The sequence below is a fragment of the Marmota marmota genome, unplaced genomic scaffold (assembly GCF_001458135.2).
Source record: "Marmota marmota marmota unplaced genomic scaffold, marMar, whole genome shotgun sequence".
In the NCBI taxonomy this organism is placed as follows: domain Eukaryota; kingdom Metazoa; phylum Chordata; class Mammalia; order Rodentia; family Sciuridae; genus Marmota; species Marmota marmota.
Window position 1 is genome coordinate 2,729,593 of NW_025999897.1, and position 19,772 is coordinate 2,749,364.

Genomic DNA, 19,772 nt, shown 5'->3' on the forward strand with positions numbered 1-19,772 from the left:
TCCCTGCAAATTCTATGATTTTGTCATTTTTTAATGCAGAGTAATACTCCATTGTGTATAAATGCCACATTTTTTTTTATCCATTTGTCTATTGAAGGGCATCTAGGTTGGTTCCAGAGTCTTGCTATTATGAATTGTGCTGCTATGAACATCGATGTAGCAGTGTCCCTGTAGTATGCTCTTTTTAGGTCTTTAGGGAATAGACCGAGAAGGGGAATAGCTGGGTCAAATGGTGGCTCCATTCCCAGCTTTCCAAGAAATCTCCATACTGCTTTCCAAATTGGCCGCACCAATTTGCAGTCCCACCAGCAATGTACAAGTGTCCCCTTTTCCCCACATCCTCGCCATCACTTGTTGTTGTTTGACTTCATAAAGGCTGCCAATCTTACTGGAGTGAGATGGTATCTTAGGGTGGTTTTGATTTGCATTTCTCTGACTGCTAGAGATTGTGAGCATTTTTTCATGTACTTGTTGAAAGAAAACAAATAACCCAATCAACAAATGGGCCAAGGACCTGAACAGACACTTCTCAGAGGAGGACATACAATCAATCAACAAGTAAAATACATTCTTAATCAAGGGTTGTATGAAAACAATCTGGATTATTGAATTTGGTCCTAGGACCATACTCCATTGTGTCTTGATTATTTTGCTGGTCCAGTTGATGACTAAAATCAACTGGACCAGCAAAATAATATTAGAATTGTTCTGTTGTGGTTCGAGATCCAGTTTAAAGATAGAAAACAATGGAATGGTTAAATAGATTCATCTCTTGAAATGCTTGGATGTGTATTGACAGTAATAAGTGTATTCTGTATGCACTGAAATATGTTTCTTAGTGACATTGTAGTCAGACCAACCACATGATTGATAGGATATTTCCTAAGGTCCCACAGAGTGTATCACTCATTTGTGAAAGAACTTTGACAGTTTAAGGTGGAATGTTACTAATTATGAAAGTAGTATCAAGGGAATTCATATTTAGAAAAATTTTTTTTATTGATATGAATGGGTCTCTATTTTTTTTTAAAGAGGTGATATTTTAAAGCAGCCTAGAAATTATGATTATATTGTTTTAGTGAGAGATGTGTGTAGGTGGTAAGGATACTGCATTTCACTTAAATTTTAGAGAAAGCTTCAGAGTTCTTTTGAGATTTGTTTTTGTTTTACCTATCCTCAGCCTCCTGTTGATGTTCATTCTGTAATCCTACCTAGAAGTCAAATCTATCTGATTTTAAGAGAGAGATTTTCAAAAGAATTGACTTTAGTTGAAGCTGTTGTGTCAGTTAAACTGTGCAGCAGTCTGCCCGACTAGGCCATTGTGTCTGCTTCTCAGTGCCCCAGCTGGCATGATGGCCTCATGTGGGATGCATGTTTCATCATGAAGATGGTGTGGCTTCTGTTGGTTATCCCTCTGTCTGTTGCTCTGCCTCAGTAAACCCAGGGGTTATCTTTCCACTTAGGTTTACTTTTTTTTTAAGATTTTCTTCTCTTTTTCCCATTTATTTATCCATCTATCTATTTATTTTTGTGGTGCTGGAGATTGAACCCAGGGCCTTGTGCATGGGGGAGGTAAGCACTCTACCAACTGAGCTATATCCCCAAACCCTCCACTTAGTTTTACTTTTGTTAGTCAGAAATTGCATGAGATGAAATTCACTATATAGCTTTGATTTTTTTTAAGCAATTAAAATATCACTTAAGAGGTATAGTGGTTGCCAGAATCATGTTTTTTATTAGCTACAAATATGGATTTAAATTTGTTTAAAATTCTGTTGGCTGTTTATTCTACTTCATCTAAAGGTTAGTAGTTATGTAAACTTTAAGGTAGATTTCAAAATGTGGCATGCAACAATGAAAAGGTGGTTTTTCTTTATAATAAATATGTTTGTTAATTATAAGCTATATTTTATAAGTATTTCTGAGTTACTAAATTTTAAAAATTATATTTTAATTCCTAAGAGAAATTACTGATTGAAATTTAGGTTTAATCTGTTCATCTTTTAGAAAAGTTAAATATTAGCATCTATAACTACTAGTAGAAAGTCTGAAATATCTTCATCTTGAATAAGTGATGAATTTTCTGCAGCAGAAGCTGTTTTTCTTAGGATTTTTATTTTTTAGTGCCTCTACCTCAAGAGTTTTGCTGCAGCACACAACTAAATATCACAAGAGGATTCTTTTGTTGCTCCCAAACTGAAAAATTAATTTCTCATGCCTGCTAAATTGTGATCAAGTGTTTTGTGATGGTAGATTCTAAAATAGATATGGCAATGAAATTTTTTAATGTATTACGATCATTGAGAAATATATTTCAAGAATTTGTTAGGGAATACTGTGAAGTGTTTGAAATGAGAATATGGTGCATGGCAAAAATTTAGATTCTAACAGAAATGTATTGTTAATTCAGGGAACAGAATTTTTTTGAGTATTCAAAGTGTTCGGTTCTAGGCTAGTTACTAGAAGGCAAACAGGATATGCTTCCTTGTGTCCTAGAAGTTATAATTTGGTACAGAGACAGACCATAAGTGTAGCAGCATTCTGGTGGAGGAATCCAGGGCCCCCACAGAAGAGGCATCTGTCCCATATTAGAAGGGAGAGGAGCTGAGTCTACTCAAGAAGGGAATCAAATATGCTTTTGGGAGCAGCCTCAAGTCTGCTTTTGGGAGCAGATGGTATTTAAACTGAATTGTAAAACAAAACAAAACAAAAAAACACTGAATCGCATTTATATGCTATATAAATATATAAATATAAATCACATTTATATGGGTATAGATTTGTTAGGTTCAGAAGTAAGTCAAAAGAATTGAGTTAAAAGAAACAGGATATAAGAATAAGAGCATAGAATTTTAGGGGAACCTGCAAGTTGATCATTTATAGTTGCAGTGGAGGGCATATGGGTGGGGCCTGGTAGATGAGAGAGAGAATTTTTTTTACTTTATCCTCAGACCTGTACAAAGACCTTTAATTATGGTGTAAAGAATAGATTTAAAAAAAGAAGTTATACTGTAAATTTGTTATAATAATCCAAGTTAAAAATGTTGAGATGCAGATGAATTGGAGGAGAAGGAACTGAGGACCATTCAGAACTACCAGGGCTTAGTGATGATATGGAACACAGGTTCATGTCAGGCAAGGTTAAGAATGACTTGAGGGGCTGGGCATGTGGCTCAAGCCGCAGTGCGCTCGCCTGGCTTGTGCGGGGCGCTGGGTTCCTCAGCACCACATAAAAAAAATGAAAATAAAAAATAAATAAAGATGTTGTGTCCACCAAAAACTGAAAAATAAATATTAAAAAGTTCTCTCTCTCTCTCTTAAAAAAAGAAAAAAAAAAAAAAAGAATGATTTGATTTCTGGCTTGGACACCTGGGTGCAAGTTAATGCTGTTCCCTAAGTTGTTTAATACATGGGAGGATTGGTTTGGGGGACACCTTGAAGAGGTCACATGGTGATTCCAGTTTGCGTTTATGGGTTTTGAGAGTGTGTGAGCCTTGTGCTGTAGATCTGGGAGAGGTCAACCTTACCTAGGAGAATGTAGAGCACAAGTAAGAAGACAGTGGGTAGAGCTTTGATAAGGTGGCTGATCTTGGATGGAAGATGGAGGAGTAAGTATAGAGGTAGTGAGAAAACTAGGAGAGTATGTCTTAACTGAAGTCAGGGGAAGAGGAAGTTTAAAGAGAGGAGAGTGGTTACAAAATGAAGGGGATAAAAAGGTTCTGAAAGTGTTGTACATCCCCTTTAGCAACAAAGAGGTCCTTTGTGAGTCGGGAATGCACTAGAAGTAATCTCTTGCCTGTGGGGGAAGTCTTAATGACCCCGGACCTTTCTTAAGTTATTTGGATGGTAAAAGGCAAATAAAACTTTAGCCTCATTTAAGAAAGCATGTGTAACATAAAGGTTTTTGTTCTTTAAAACAGCATGTTTTATTTAAAAAAAAAAAAAGTAGGTTAACAGAGATTATATGTAAATGGAGGAGTGTTTCATTTCATTTTAAGGCTTATTGTTATTTGGATACTAGGTACTAATTGCAGTCACACATAACTAGATAATATACAATCTGCATTTCTTCAAATTACCACTTTAACCTGTCTAACTTGAGAATGAGGGAAATATAACATGATTTTTAGAGATTCCATATATTGTATATATATTCAGCTATAATTTATTTGATCTTCATATAAATCCATGTTATTTAATATGAATTTCAGTATATATTTATATATCTCTTTTTGAAGCCTTAAATGTTCTGTTGTAAAATGTGTTTTAAAATTACTAATGGAGGGCTGGGATATAGCTCAGTTGGTAGAGTGCTTGCCTTGCATGCACAAGGCCCTGGGCTCAATCCCCAGCCCCACAAAATAAATAAATGAATGAATGAATGAATGAATGAATAAATAAATAAGATTACTAATGGAGCCTGTGAACTTTTATGACTTATTAAAAACATAAATAACTGTTCAGATCTGTTATTTTCATTAAATATTTTCTAAATTCTATAAAAATATCTCTAAGCAAATATAATTTGTAGCTTTATAATATAAAAATGGATAGTCATAATTTTGGGGTGTGTGTGTGTGTGTGTGTGTGTGTGTTTGTGTGTTTGTATGTGTGTACTGGGGATTGAACTCAGGGCACTCAACTACTGAGCCATCCCCAGCCCTATTTTGTATTTTAGAGACAGGGTTTCACTGAGTTGCTTAGCACCTCACTTTTGCTGAGGCTGGCTTTGAACTCATGATCCTCCTGCCTTAGCCTCCTGAGCTGCTGGGATTACAAGCATGTGTCACCACGCCTGGCCATAATTTTAATATAATATTTTAATTATGGTATTTGATGTACACACACACACACACACCACACACACACACACACACACACCAGGGATTGAACCCTGAGGTGCTTAACCACTGAGCCACATCCCCAACCCTTTTTATAGTTAGAGACAGGGTTTTGCTGAGTTGCTGAGTGCCTCAATAATTTGCTGAAGGGGCTGGGGATGTGGCTCAAGAGGTAATGCGCTTGCCTGGCGTGCGCAGGGCGCTGGGTTTGATCCTCAGCACCACATAAAAATAAAAAAATAAAGATACTGTGTCCGCCGAAAACTGAAAAATAACTATTAAAAAAATTCTCTCTCTCTCTCTCAAAAAAAAATTCTCTCTCTCTCTTCTCCTCTCTTAAAAAAAAAAAAAAGAAAAAGAAAATTTGCTGAAGCTGACTTTGAATTCATGATCCTCCTGCTTCAGACTCCCAAACTGCTGGGATTACAGGTGTATGCCGCTGAGCCCGGCTAATGTACATATTTCTAGTGAAGAAACTTATTTATTAGTCATAGTTGGACTTATTTATTTATTTATTTATTCACTCATTCATTCATTTATATGTGGTGCTAAGGATCGAACCCAGGGCCCCACACATGCTAGGCAAGCGCTCTACCGCTGAGCCACAGCCATAGCCTAAGAAATTTATGTTTTTTAAAATAGTTTTTTTCCCTTAGGGATTTATAAGGTTTTCTTTTCATATGTACATAATTTTTTAAAGATGTTGACATATTTTTTTAAAGCTGTTATTCATTTATTTATATGTGGTGCTGAGAGGTGCCTCACACATGCTAGGCAAGTGCTCTATCACTGAGCCACAACTCCAGCCCTTATAAGGTATTCTTGATGTCATATATGCAAAGGTAGATCTGAAAAAAAAATTTTAGCAATAGCCTTTTCCTTAACTGGATATTATATTTCAAACAATACGATTTCTTTTTCATTCAAATGTTTTATATCTTCTAAGAAAGAGTAGAAAATATTTCCCTTGCTTCTTATCACATTGTCAGTACTTTTTCAGAATGGCAAAGAATTGTCAACCAACTTTAAACTTTCTCTTCACATTTCTTAACTATGTAGATTAATTGTGATTGTTTGTGCTGCTTTCATATTTAATTCTCTGTGTGCTTATGTACATATGGAAGTGTGAGTGGGTACTACAACTATTTTCTAGTAAGATGGATTTTAACTTCTTTTGACATAATTCCTGCATGAGATTTGCCTTCTTTTTTTTGGGCAGTGCTGGGGATTGAACCCAGGCAACACTCTGCTAACTGAGCTATATCCTATATTATGCTTGTTTTTCATTAATGTTATTGAAAGATAAATTTTATGGTTAGAATCTTTTAGTCTGTTTTGCTTGGAAAGCAATCAGTTAAAGTTCATTGTAGTTTTTTGATGCGATGACTGTCCTGGTCCCAGGTGATTTTAATGTCTTTGTTATCCCAGTGGTGTGTTTAAGCTGACTTTCATGTTAATACATAGTAGTTCATTTTATTTAAAAATCATCTTTAGTTTCATTTTTCAACACTCAGACTTTTCTGAATGTGGGTACTCTTTAACACAACCAGGTATGCATCTTTATATAACTTGCATGGAAGTTTATTCACTTTAAAAAAGTTTTGGGGGCTGGGGTGGTGGCGCAGAGGTAGACCGCTTGCCTAGCATGTGTGTGGGTTTGATTCTCAGCACTGCATATAAATAAATAAAGATCCATTGACAACTAAATATACACACACATATATATGTTTAAAAAAAATTTTTGGTGTCTCCAACTTGGATTAGAGGCAGAAAGATAGTATGTAAGTTAAAACTTACATAAAAAATAGAGTGAAATTGATAGGAACTTTTTAATTTTTAGTACGTTTGATTTATTTTTCTTGTACTCTTTTGGTTTTTGATGGTTTTGATGTAAAATATTCACACTAGTTTTCTACTTCTAATTTAGGTTCAACCTTAAAGTGCAATTGCAGATTCTAGCAAGCTTCATGCTCACTGGAGTTTCTGGAGGTGCAAAGTATGCTCAGAATGGACAACTTTTTGGGCGTTTTAAGCTTACTGAAACACTTTCTGAAGATACTTTGGCTGGACGACTGGTGATGACCAAAGTCAATGCTGTTTATTTATTACCAGTCCCTAAAGAGAAGTTAGCACAGACCCAGGGAACCAAAGAGAAGGTTTATGAAGCTACTATTGAAGAAAAAACAAAAGAATATATATTTTTAAGGATATCCAGGGAATGCTGTGAAGAACTTAACCTTCGGCCTGACTGTGACACACAGGTATGTTTGAAAGTGACGCAGTATCTACACATGTCTGAAGTCCCATTGCCACTTGATAGCCTTCTTCTGGTTTGGTTCGTTCTTCCACAATAACTAGAAATATGATTAGCTTATTTTGGTGAATTGAGAATTGGACCTCTTGTAACTCCCAGAGAAAATTAGTTTTTTTAAAAAATTTAAGTAACATGTGATATGTTCTACTTTTAAATAAGGTGAGCTTTCTAATTAGTTTTATTTTTATTATTTTTTTAAAAAAATATTCTTAAGTTTTAGGTGGATACAATATCTTTATTTTACATTTTATGTGGTGCTGAGGATTGAACCTAGTGCCTCATGCATGCTAGGAGAGCACTCTACCTCTGAGCCACAACCCCAACCCCTTATTTTTATTTTTTTACAACATTTTTTTGTTGTAGATGGACACAATACCTTTATTTATTTATCTTTATGTGGTGCTGAGGATTTAACCTAGTGCCTCATACATGCTAGGTGAGTGTTCTACCACTGAGCCACAACCCCAGCCCCTCTGATTAGTTTTAAATCAGCAAAGAAGAAAAATGAAAAACTAAGCTCCATGCTCGGATATCTCTCATTTGCAGTTGTATATGTTCCTGTTCTCTTTATCTTTGGGGGTTTTTAGGTGAATTGTGTGTTCAGGCTGCCATGTTTAACTGGAAGGCTAGCCTTTTCTTTCCTTTTTGAATGTAAAACTTGGTGCATATTATTCATAATGAATTGGAACAGTGTAATAGGGCTGATTGTCAATCATTTTTCCCTATCGTTTTACTGATTTTATCAAATGCATTCTTTGTAAGAAGGTGGTATCAAATTTTGTCTAGAGATTAAATGAGTTACAAGTGCTTAAGTGTCTTAATATGTAAAATGATGTTAGTAACAATATATATACCATTAATACTGTTAAGTGAGGCAATCTATGTAAAGTATTTATTACAGTGCCTAATACTAACTAAACAAAGCAAATATTAACCATAATAATTGCTATTAGAACATGATCACACTTAAAAAAAAAAAAAAAAAACTCTGAACTACTGCTCCCCCAAATTGTTGTCTCCACAAAGTCATCTAGTGAGCTGCTAGCACTGATCATTGATGTTTGTAACATTATGCTAGGTGAAATAAAACCAGATTCAGAAAGTCAGGAGTCCAGTGTTTTCTTTCACATGTGGAAGCCATGGGTGGTGGTGGGGTGGATCTCATGGCAATAGAAGGGAGACTAATAGAGTAGAGGAAGGACATCAAGAAGGAGGGAGGGGACTGAGCTGCTTGCCTGGCATGTGTGAGGCACTGGGTTCGATCCTCTGCACCACATTGTCTTTCTACAACTATAACTACAAAAATTAAAAAAAAAAAAAAAAGGAGGGGAGGGTATGGGAACAGAATATACCTAATTATGCTATGTCCATATACAAATAAACCACAGTGAATTATATATATATGTATGTATGTATATACACATGTGATATATATTTGTATATAATTATAATGTTTGCATTAAAAAATAATAATTATAGAAGAGAGCACTAGAGCAAGCTGATTGGGGGAAGGAGGTGGCAAGGGAAAGGGAAGATACTGGAGAATGAGGTTGATTGAATTGTTTTGTAAGTGTGTGAATATGGTATAATGAATCCCACTATTATATATAATTATAGTGTACGAATAAAAAATAATTTAAAAAATTCATTTGATCTTTCAGGTTGAACTCCAGTTCCAGTTGAATCGATTACCCCTCTGTGAAATGCACTATGCACTAGACAGGATCAAGGACAATGGCGTCTTGTTTCCAGACATCAGCATGACTCCCACCATACCGTGGAGTCCCAACAGGTACAGGAAGAAAGTGCCTTAGTAGAGGATGTATATTAATATTAAATGGACTATCTGTAATAAGTAACTCCAGCATACTTTTTTTTTCCAAATATTTTATTAGTTGTTGATAGACCTTTATTTATTTATATGTGGTGCTGAGAATTGAACCCAGTGCTTCACATGACAGGCAAGAGCTCTACCACTGAGCCACAACCCCAGCCCCTCCAGCATACTTTTATAGGAAAGATTGCCTGTGTTCCTCAGGAGGCATTTTAGTGGTAAAGAAAGGAGAGTGAGCTCATGGTAGAGCGCTTGCCTAGTGTGCTTGAGGCCCTGCGTTCCACCCCCAGCACTGCAAAAACAAAACAAAACAACCAAACCAAACCAAACCAAAGAACCAAAAAAAACAAAACAGTAAAAGAAACCTCAGAATGAAACATTTGAGTTTCATTATTGATTTTCTTGGCCAAGACTCCTCACAGTCGAAATGAGTTCTGTTGCTTTTCTTTTTTTTTTCTTATTTTTTTTTAATTGTAGTTGGACATAATACCTTTATTTTATTTATTTATTTTTATGTGGTGCTGAGGATTGAACCCTGTGCCTCACACGTGCTAGGCGAGCACTCTACTGCTGAGCCACAACCCCAGCCCTTCTATTGCTTTTCTTAACAGTCTTAGTTTGATAGGATGCCAAGCAGTTTAGGGATATTTTTGAGTAAAAGGTTAATTGGAAAATTGAGGCCTTTCTGAATTAAGTAATTAATTTTAAATTATTTTTGAAAGTGGACAATATTGTGATTTCAGCAGTGTGGAGTAAGCATGACAGAAGATACTTTAGAAACTGCTCTCAAGTTATTGGTTGTGTAAATAGTATTCTGCTTAAATTCTCTTTGGCACTTCTTTACATGCAATTAAATAAGACACTTCTGTTTTGTTTCAACAGTAGATAGCAGTGATAGCTGTGTGATTGAATCGTTGTTTTTAGTTTCTCTGCCAGGTTTTGTCTCATTGGTCCCTGCCTTGCTCATACTAACTCCTCCCTCCCTCTCTCTCTCTCTCTCTCAGTTTACTGGCTCAGCACAATGGACATTTATTTATCACTCTAAACATGCTAGAGTGGCCCTGTTCCATACCGATGGAGGCCCTGGCATGTTCAGTAATTGGTTTCCAAGGTCACTGTGGGTGTTGACAGGGGAGAATGAGCACAGAGGACCACATGGGTCATTTTTATGTGCTAGGCCTAGAAGCAGCACACATCAATCCTCCTCAACATTCCATTTTCTTCTGGTCCTAAAACAAAACAAAATATGACATTCCTTACAACACAGAACCTGAGTCATTTCTGCTGTGTTTTTGCTTGCCCCTGCTGTCCTATCTCCTTTCTTCTTTTTCCTGCCAAAATTTTTGAGATGGAATGTTTGGCATGTTTCTAGTACTCTCTGTTTGCTGTTGTATCTCCTTCTCACTTGCTCATACTCCTGAGGGTACTCCATGATCTCATTGTAAAATTCCAGCGACGTCTCAGCTCTCATTTGGTTCACCTTCTCTGCATCTGTCCCTTTCTTTCCATTCTCAGAACCAGTGCTTAATTCATGCCTGTACCGATTCAGCAGCATGCTGGTTGGTCTTCTGTCCTGCTGGTTGTAACCCTGTTGTCTGGTCCAACTCTCACATTTCTTTCAAAGTTAGTTTTCTAAAACAACCATTATGTCAAATCTCTGAAGGCTTCTCCTTGACATGTTGATAAAGTCTTAGAGCCTAATCGGAAGCTTATTATTAGCTCTTTGTTGCAAAGCATGTTGATTGTGCTTACCAACAATGTCTTTTCAGGAGTTTACTCAACTGTTTTCTGCTTGACATCCCCTTCCTCCAAGTCCCCAGTACTCTAGCCATATTGAATTCTCTTAAAGTTTATTTTTTAAAAATTTAAAATTTTTAATGGTTGCCATCTTAACCATTTTAAGTGTATAGTTCTGCAGTGTTAAATATGTTCATGTTGTTATACAGTCTCTACATCTTTTTCATCTTATAAAACTGAAACTAAGAATCCATTGAAGAACCCCCCCCATCCCCCACCAGCCCTGACTCTTTTATCTTTATGGGAGTTCCTCACTTTGAGCCCATCCACTGGGACGTCTGGGCTGACATCTTTGCCCAGTGTCAGCCTGTTGAGAATCTTCCTGTCCTGTAAGGCTTTTTCAGCCCTTTCTATTTCATTGTTTCAGTAACTACTGATCCCCTGCTATCTAGAAGGCTCAGTCAGTTTTGTGCTTTCAAGCATAATTTGTCCAGTTACTTTTTGTCAGTTGTGTACATTTTATTTTTCTCACTAGACCCTGAGCTTTGTATACTAAGAGACCATGTCTTCTTTATTTTGAACACTAACAAGGTCTTGCACATTATTAATATTTGACACACTTAAGTTATTAAGAATTTCAACTTTTTTTTTAATGTTTTAGTTGTAGATGGGCACAATACATTTATTTTATTTATTCATTTTTATGTCGTGCTGAGGATCAAACCCAGTGCCTCATGCGTGCAAGGCAAGTGCTCTACCACTGAGCCACAACCCCAGCCCAAGAATTTCAAGTTTAAAGAAGGAAAATAGTTGTTTAAATGTTGAGGCCATACCAATAAACTTTTAGGCATTTTTACCTGACGTACTCATTGCTGAAAGTTGTTTTACATATAATATATTCAAACCCTACTGACTGTTAATGGCAAAAGTTACAACAAAATGTCAAATAGTAGAAAAACTTCCTATCAGGAAACAATTCATACCACTATAATACAAATAGTAATTAAAATGTTCTGGCTTGGGGCAGTGGCGCAGGCCTGTAATCCCAGCAGTTTAGAGGCTGATACAGGAGGATCATGAGTTCAAAGCCAGCCTCAGCAAAAGTGAGATGGCTGTTTCTAAATAAAATACAAAATAGGTCTGGGGATGTGGCTCAGTGGTTGATCGCCCCTGAGTTCAATCCCCGGTACTTCCCTTCCTTCCGACCCATGAAAGGTTCTGGATTTAGGAACTTACTCAGATAAATCATTAACTATTTAATATCTTTGCTGGACATGATGGTACATGCCTGTAATTCCAGTAACTCAGAAAGCTGAGGCAGGAAAATTGCAAGTTCAAAGTGAGCCTTAACAATTTAGTGATGCCGAAAGCAACTTATTGAGACTCTTTCCTAAAATAAAAAATTAAAAAGATCTGGAAATATGGCTCAGTGATTAATGCTTCCGGGTTTGATATCTGGTACCAATAAACAAAGAAACAAACAAATAAATCTTTTGTGGAATATAGATACATAAATGAAGTTGAAAAATTATTCTTTAGCATGTAGCCTTATAAATTAATTATAACAATGTATTTGGCCAGGGAAGGACTTTGAATTAATTTGGTTCTGGGAATAAAACAATTTTTATTTTATTTTATTCAGAATAAATTGTAGAGACTTCATATTGTTTCAAATTGTAAAAACCAAAGTTGACTTATCAAGTATTTAATGTATATCTTTCCCGTATTAAGTGGTGGAATAATAAACAAGTGCACTTTGTTTTAGTCATTGGCTCTCATCACCTATTCACTATTCATTGCCAGAAATTACAGAGATGATTGACATTGATAAAGTTTCTAGTCTGCTCTGAAGTGCTTATTTACACTGAAATAATTGGTAGGTAGAATGAGTTACATAAACAAAGTAAAGGGATATTGACATATTTTATACCTATAAGTTTGTCATTAATCTCTTAGATTTATACTTACATAGTATAATCTATAGCTCATTTTTTTTTTTTTTGTACCAGGAATTGAACTCATCAGGGGCATTTGACTCCTGAGCCATCTCAGCCCTATTTTGTGTTTAATTTAGAAACAGGGTCTCACTGAATTGCTTAGTGCCTCGATTTTGCTGAGGCTGGCTTTGAACTCATGATCCACCTGTCTCAGCCTCCCAAGCCTCTGGGATTACAGGCATGTGCCACCGTGCCTGGTTTATAGCTCATTTTTAAATTGACAAAACCCCCCAGATTTGAAAGATTAGAATGCTTTTTATTTGGTACCAGGGATTAAACCCAAGGGTACATACCACTGAGCAACATCTGCAGCTCTTTTTAAATTTTTTATTTTGAGATAGAGTCTTACTAAATTGCTGGGACTGGCTTTGAACTTGTGAGCCTCCTGCCTCAGCTTCCTAAGTTTCTGGGATTTTGAGCATGCACACTGTACCTGGCAAGATTATAATGTTTTAAAGTTTTTGTTTTTAAATGTGTGTCCTAACCATTTTTCTGAAATATAGGAATAGAAACTAAAATTAAACTTCTATTGCTCAATTATGTTTCCATACAACTTTAAGTAAATATTTTTAATTTATAAAAATGTATGTATGCATTATCTCATTTGATCTTTAAAGTAATTGTCTTATGCAAGTATCATCTCCATGTACATGTGAAGGAAGCATGAGGGACAGATATCAAAGAATCATAGTGATCAGGCATGGATGCAAGTAATGGTTTTCTGAACTAACTGGTGAAAGATGTTGAGTTATAAGCCTAGAGATAGGTGGTCCAGGTTAGTGCAGGGGCTCAGCAGCGCCATCATGGACCAAGGTCACCCTTTCCTCTCTGCCAATAAAGTGAGCTGGTTTTCTTCTTTATGCTTATTATAGTCTCATGGTTATCCTGTGGCTGCTGTATACTTATTTACTACATTGTCTTTCCAGCCAGTTGAAGGAGGAAGGCAATGGAGCAAGAAGGACTTTCTTCTAGTTTAAGGAAAAAATTTAAAAACCTGTACCTAGAATGGTCAGCTAGCTAAATAATTAGTCAGGCTTTGTTTTTACTTTATTGGCTATGAGAGTCCGTCTGAGGGACTTATTCCTGCACCAAAATTGGGTATTCAGCAGAGGAAGCTAGGAAATGGAATATTACAACTGGCTAGGCCCAGTAACCGAGAAAGGCAGGAGAGAAGGGTGCTTTGAATGGTTTTGGGGTAGTCATTAATGCCACAGGGTCTGCCACATATATTGGGTCTGGACTTAGTGGTCACCTAAAACCCATTTCTTCATTTATAGAAGATAGAATATTATTAGGTACTGGCAGAATTATGAGTAAATAAGCTGGTTAATACAGAGGGACTGTGAAGTAAAATGCTTGCAATTTAGTAAATAGCTTCCAAGGAATTCAGCATCACTGCTCAGCAGTCTTTTTTCTTTGTTATTGTTTTAACTTAAAAAATCTTGTAGTTCAGAAAAATGGCTGATGGCATGTTCACGTGATCAGTTTATTTTCTGAGGATTTATATTTTCTTGTAAGTTCTGCACATTAACTAGTTGTGCTACTGGAGCTCCTACATTTTCTTTACAGAGAATTTTTTTGGTTTGAGATTACCTGTCACGATGTAACATTCACTGTAATTTTTTAAGAAACTAGAAGTGTTAAGATGATTTTCCATATGTCCTAGCTTCTGATTTTGAATGTAGCCTCACAGAGGGAATTTTCCTGTCTAAACTCTGTTCTACTATTTCAGGATTGTTCTGCAGGCACTTTGCACATTTTCTAAGCATCTCTTTTTTTTTTTTTTTTAAAGGGAGAGAGAGAGAATTTTTTTTTAATATTTATTTTTTTAGTATTTGGCGGACACAACATCTTTGTCTGTATGTGGTGCTGAGGATTGAACCCTGGGCTGCACGCATGCCAGGCGAGCGCGCTACCGCTTGAGCCACATCCCCAGCCCCTTCTAAGCATCTCTTTACACACCCTTCCTATTTTGGTTTACATCCCTATCATTTTTGCCATAGTTGTTGTGATATTTAGTGTTTCAGTTGTGACTGTGAGAAAGAATTCTGTTGGTTCTCCATTTGGTTTGATCTGTTTCAGCATCTGCTGTTCATTTAAATCTTCAAAACTTCGCCAAGTTATAGAAGGGACACTAGTAAGATAGATCTCATTACAGCAGCCATCTGTGCTACGTGGCAGGTGTTCTTAACCCTGAAAAGTAGGATAGATGTGGGTGATTTGTATGTGAAAACATAAGAAAATATTTCATACTGTTGGGTTTTGGTACCATTTTTTAAAAAAAATGCTATTTTCTAAGTTAAGGTTTTATAAAAAATCTGCTGTCTCGTAACCAGAGACATAAAGTCTTTTCTTTTTCCCTGTTAGAAACCTCGAGAGACTTTTCAGTGGATCAGAATTTAAATTATTTTAGTTTCTGTTTTGCATTTTATTTGCTATGCAAAGAAACAACTTTATTATTTTCAGAAAAAAAAAATTCTGACACTTTTTTGTCACAAACGGATACATTGCCATTATTACTTAATGAACTTGGCAGCCACTAGACTAGAAGTGCTTTGATTTCTTCGGATTAATTGTCAAAAAAATTTTGTGTTTGGAATAGGACAAGATAAAGTTATGACTTACGTGGGCAGACACTCTAAATGACTCTGTTGGGTAATTTTCCTGAAAAGTGGTTTTAGAACAAGCATTAGTTGTTATTGGTGCTGTTGTTTTTGTAGTTTTTAGTGGTTCAGTAAAATTCAGGATACTTCTGTGTGAGATTCTATTCATTACTAAGTTGCATATATTTAAAATGACATTTTTATTTTTCATAGACAATGGGATGAACAGTTGGATCCTCGACTAAATGCAAAACAGAAAGAAGCTGTTCTGGCTATTACCACTCCACTTTCCATCCAGCTCCCACCTGTCCTCATCATTGGGCCCTACGGGACAGGCAAAACATTCACTCTAGCTCAGGCCGTCAAGCACATTCTGCAGCAGCACGAGACTAGGTGAGCAGCTGGGATGTATGCTAGTATTTCAAGAGCAGGGCGCTTCCTTTCTTCTTATTTTAAATACAAAATGAGTGCCAGCAAGACAGTTTTCACCTATCTCTTAAAAATTGAAAGAACAGAAAAAAGACTAAACCCAAAGCACTAAAATTTGAATTCTCTAGAAACACTGTTTTTAAAAATTGGTAATATAGAAAGTGATAGTTTTTAAATAGCCATAAAAACTTGAAGTCTGCCAAGGAATTGTAATATATGTTAAAGCCCAAAGAGCTGGGTTTAGAAAATTTCGTATTTATATGATAGATTTTAATATAATTTTGGGTAACTTCCTTTGTAGCTTAATGAAAAATGTTGTTTCCTAAAGGCGTCATTAAATAATAATGTTAGAGAGCACTGAGTAGGTTGGCAGAAATGTATGCTATTAAGATGGCCACTGCTTTTTTTTTTGGTATTATACTGCTTGAATAGTTTTGTGTTTTATCATTCTTTTTATTTGCACCATTTATTTCAGCAGGATTCTCATTTGCACCCATTCTAATAGTGCTGCTGATCTCTACATAAAGGATTATTTACATCCATATGTAGAAGCAGGCAATCCCCAGGCAAGACCTCTCAGGTATTTTTTAAGGCTTATTATGTATCTGTATCATACTTTGTTATTCTTAAGAAAAGGTGTCTGCAAAGATTTTAGTAACTTTGGATATACCAAAATCTTTAATTATGTATTGGCATTTGGAGGTTGTCTTTTGAATAATTAATTTAAAATAAGACAAAATGTAAAAAAAATCTTTAACCATTTATTAACTATAGAGAAAGACATCCTTTTTTAAGTTTTGTGTGTAAAAAATGTTACAACCTGAGTAAATTTTGATATGTACCTCTAAAAGCTGGTATGATAAAATAATAAATATGATAAATTAAAATCAAGTTTAATTTACATTCTAGCACATTTAGTGTGGCAGAGTAGTCATGCAGTTTCAGCTTTATGGAAATAAACATTTGACTGTTATCATGCTGGTAATTTCGTGGAAGCTACATATTAGAGAAGCATGAAATACTGAAATGCTTTCTACAACAAAATGTAATTGACTAGAATTCACAATTTTTTTGCTACTGTTTAAAAGACACAATGTCAAAGAAAATTTTAAGTTGACATAGAAAGGTCCTGTGAGTATTTGTAGACATGAAGTGTACTTAAATACAGGATTGTGGGGGAATAAAAATCCTTTTCTTCAGAAAACAATAAAGAATCATTAAATGATTATGTATTATACCATTTGTTTTCATTGCTATATGAAGTTAATGTTTAGTTTGCCATTTTATCAACTAATATATCATGGCCTAGGTTATTCAAATTACTATTAATTCTTGTTTATAAATTAATTTCTAACCACACACTTTTGATTCATAATTCACTTAACTTTTTATTTCTAGTTGATCCCAGGCATGGAAAAATGAAATTATGCAATTTACTTCTTTAATAACCATAGCTAAAACCATTTAAATTATTTTAGAATTGCATTTAAAAAAAAAGAGAGAGAGAGAGAGAGAAAAGTGATGTGGCCTGTTAATAGATTTTTTTTTTTTTTTTGCTATGTTTTTAGTGTAGAAGATAAAGCAGGAATAGTTATTTTACCTAGAATGTAGTTGTATTTAATAAGAAAATATCATATGTAAACAATTGTAAGTGAAAATATGGTATTTATTCAAGGGTAAATTCACCAATAATTCTTTGCTTCAGAATCTAATCTTGCTCAGATTTGAGTGAAAGTTGAATAGCTAGCATTTTTGCCATAAATGTTTTCACTCTCATGTTGATAAATTGTTTTCTTTGCTTTTATCATTGATAGAGCATGTGTTTGTGTGTTTTTGTGTGTGTGTTGCGTGGGAAATGTGGCAATCTCATTTACCATTGTGCTTGATTTGGAAACAGTAGGGTAAAGCCTGCTCAAATCTTGGTGGACTTAGCATATTTCACTTGCTATTCGTTGTGGTAGCGCTATTGATGAAAGTAAAATTTATCATTTTGAAAGTTGTACTTAGCTTTTTCTGTTTAAAATTATTTTTTTGGAGGTTATAATCCAAGATATAGTGCCTCTAAATGTGTAGAGTAAGAAGTTATATTCTTATGGTTGTATGGTTGTAGTGGCCCAAATATAGAAATTTACCTGTTAGAAAGAGGTCTCCCTGTTCTCACTTTTGAGACTAATTCAGTCCAAGATAAAAAAGTATGTTCAAATGCATATGATTTCATTTAGAAAATTGAATTAAATGAGAAAAAACCCCTGACTTCCCTGCATACTTTCTTCATATAAACCTACATTTTCCACTCTGTTTTCCTCTTTGGGTAATGTATTGACTTGTAAATGTATTTCCTAAGAAATACTTGTTAGGATTTATTAGCACCAGTAGGGAAAATTAGAGTGACTAACTGCTCTGGGATCAGCTTTCTCCACATGATCCCAGGCTGCAGGGGAAGGAACACAAGAGGGCACCAAGTGTCTGCTCTGGTCATGAAGGAGAGGGATGTCTTCAGGGAGTGAAGGTTTGCTGTCTTTTGACAGTACTTTAGAGTCCCAGCCCAGGAAACTTGATAGTGTGAGACTAGCTAGAGTAAATAGCACTAGTTAGTAGGTTTAAATATACTACATGTGATTCAAATTTATGAAATTCTCTTAGTTGCCAGGAGTTGAGCTGAGCTCCAGATATTGGGAGTGGAGGTTTTAGAAATCATTTTAGAATACATTTATTTTTACTTTTTACTTTATTCAGAATTAAAAGATTTAAAAATGGACTATAGGGGAGAAAGCAGTTTGTTTCTGTGCATGTTTCTGAGGATCATGCACAGAAACAAACTGCTTTCCCTATAGTCCATTTAGCAGGGAGAGGCCCTCTTTGGAGATTGACCGATTATTGGGCAAACTGGAAAAATTTATTGTTGTAGATAAAGATGTAATTGTCTTCTGGTATCAAGTTCTGATTCTTAGTATCTTAACTAATATCATTTCAGGAGCTCATTATTGCATATGAATTCAATACATGAATAAGATTGCAGTGAATTATAATTACCAAACTATGTCCTATTTTAAGAATCATTATAAATCCTGTGGGATATTTGGGTTGTTTTGTTTCTAGAAAATATGTAAATTACGTAATTGGAGTCAATTAAGTACTTTGTACTTTTTGGGGGGTGGGTACTGGGTATTGAACCTAGGGGTGATCTACCACTGAGCTATACTCCCAGCTCTTTCTATTTACTTATTTATTTTAAAAGAGTATATTCCTTTTTTTTAAGACATTTATTTTATTTATGTTTTATGTGGTGCTGAGGATGAACCCATGGCCTCACACGTGTGAGGCAAGCACTGTACTGCTGAGCCACAACCCCAGCCATACTCCCAGCTCTTTTTATTTTGAGACAGAATCTTGCCGAATTGCCCAGACTGCCCTCAACCTTGGAATCATTCTGCCTCAGACTCCGTAGTAACTGGAATTCTGGCTCCTGCCAACGTACAGCCTTATACCCTCCCCCAGCCCTGCCCTACCCTAGGTGCTAGGAAAGGACCCAGGGTTTTGCACATGCTAAGCAAGCACTCTTTCCACTGTGCTACATCCCCAGCTTATATTTTACACTGTGAACTTAAGTGTCACTTTTTTTTAAGATGGCAATGGACTTTATTTTATTTATGCATTTATATGTGGTGCTGAGAATTGAACCCAGTGCCTCATGTATGCCAGGCAAGTGCTCTACCACTGAGCCACAACCCCAGCCCCTTAAGTGTCACTTTTTACTATCAATTCTCAGATTTTGAAAAATGTTAGGTGTGTTTTAAATAATCTTACTGAAAGTATCTGTCTCATTAAATGTTGCATGAAATGACAATACAGAGAAAATATTTAAATCTTTTGAAAGTGAGCACTAGTGTTGTACTTTTAATAAAATAGTCAAGAGATCAAGCTTTGAATTCTTATGGCTTACTTTCTTATTCTTACTTGAGGTAACTTTCCAAGTAATGTGAAAAAGTCAGTAATGATATTTAGAACTTCAGGTTT

General features: G+C 35.5%; 1 protein-coding gene across 2 annotated transcripts in view; it reads left to right on the forward strand.

The window, feature by feature from the left end:
- Helz (helicase with zinc finger) overlaps positions 1-19,772 on the forward strand; it is a 167,804-nt gene that overhangs the window by 70,062 nt on the left and 77,970 nt on the right. Inside the window, exons 13-16 of one of the 2 annotated variants that reach the window (XM_015504838.2) lie at positions 6,769-7,102; positions 8,817-8,947; positions 15,540-15,719; positions 16,231-16,335. In XM_015504838.2, coding sequence (XP_015360324.1) covers positions 6,769-7,102; positions 8,817-8,947; positions 15,540-15,719; positions 16,231-16,335 — 750 coding nt within the window. The remainder of the gene's footprint in view (positions 1-6,768; positions 7,103-8,816; positions 8,948-15,539; positions 15,720-16,230; positions 16,336-19,772) is intronic. The other variant, XM_015504839.2, reaches the window with a different exon arrangement.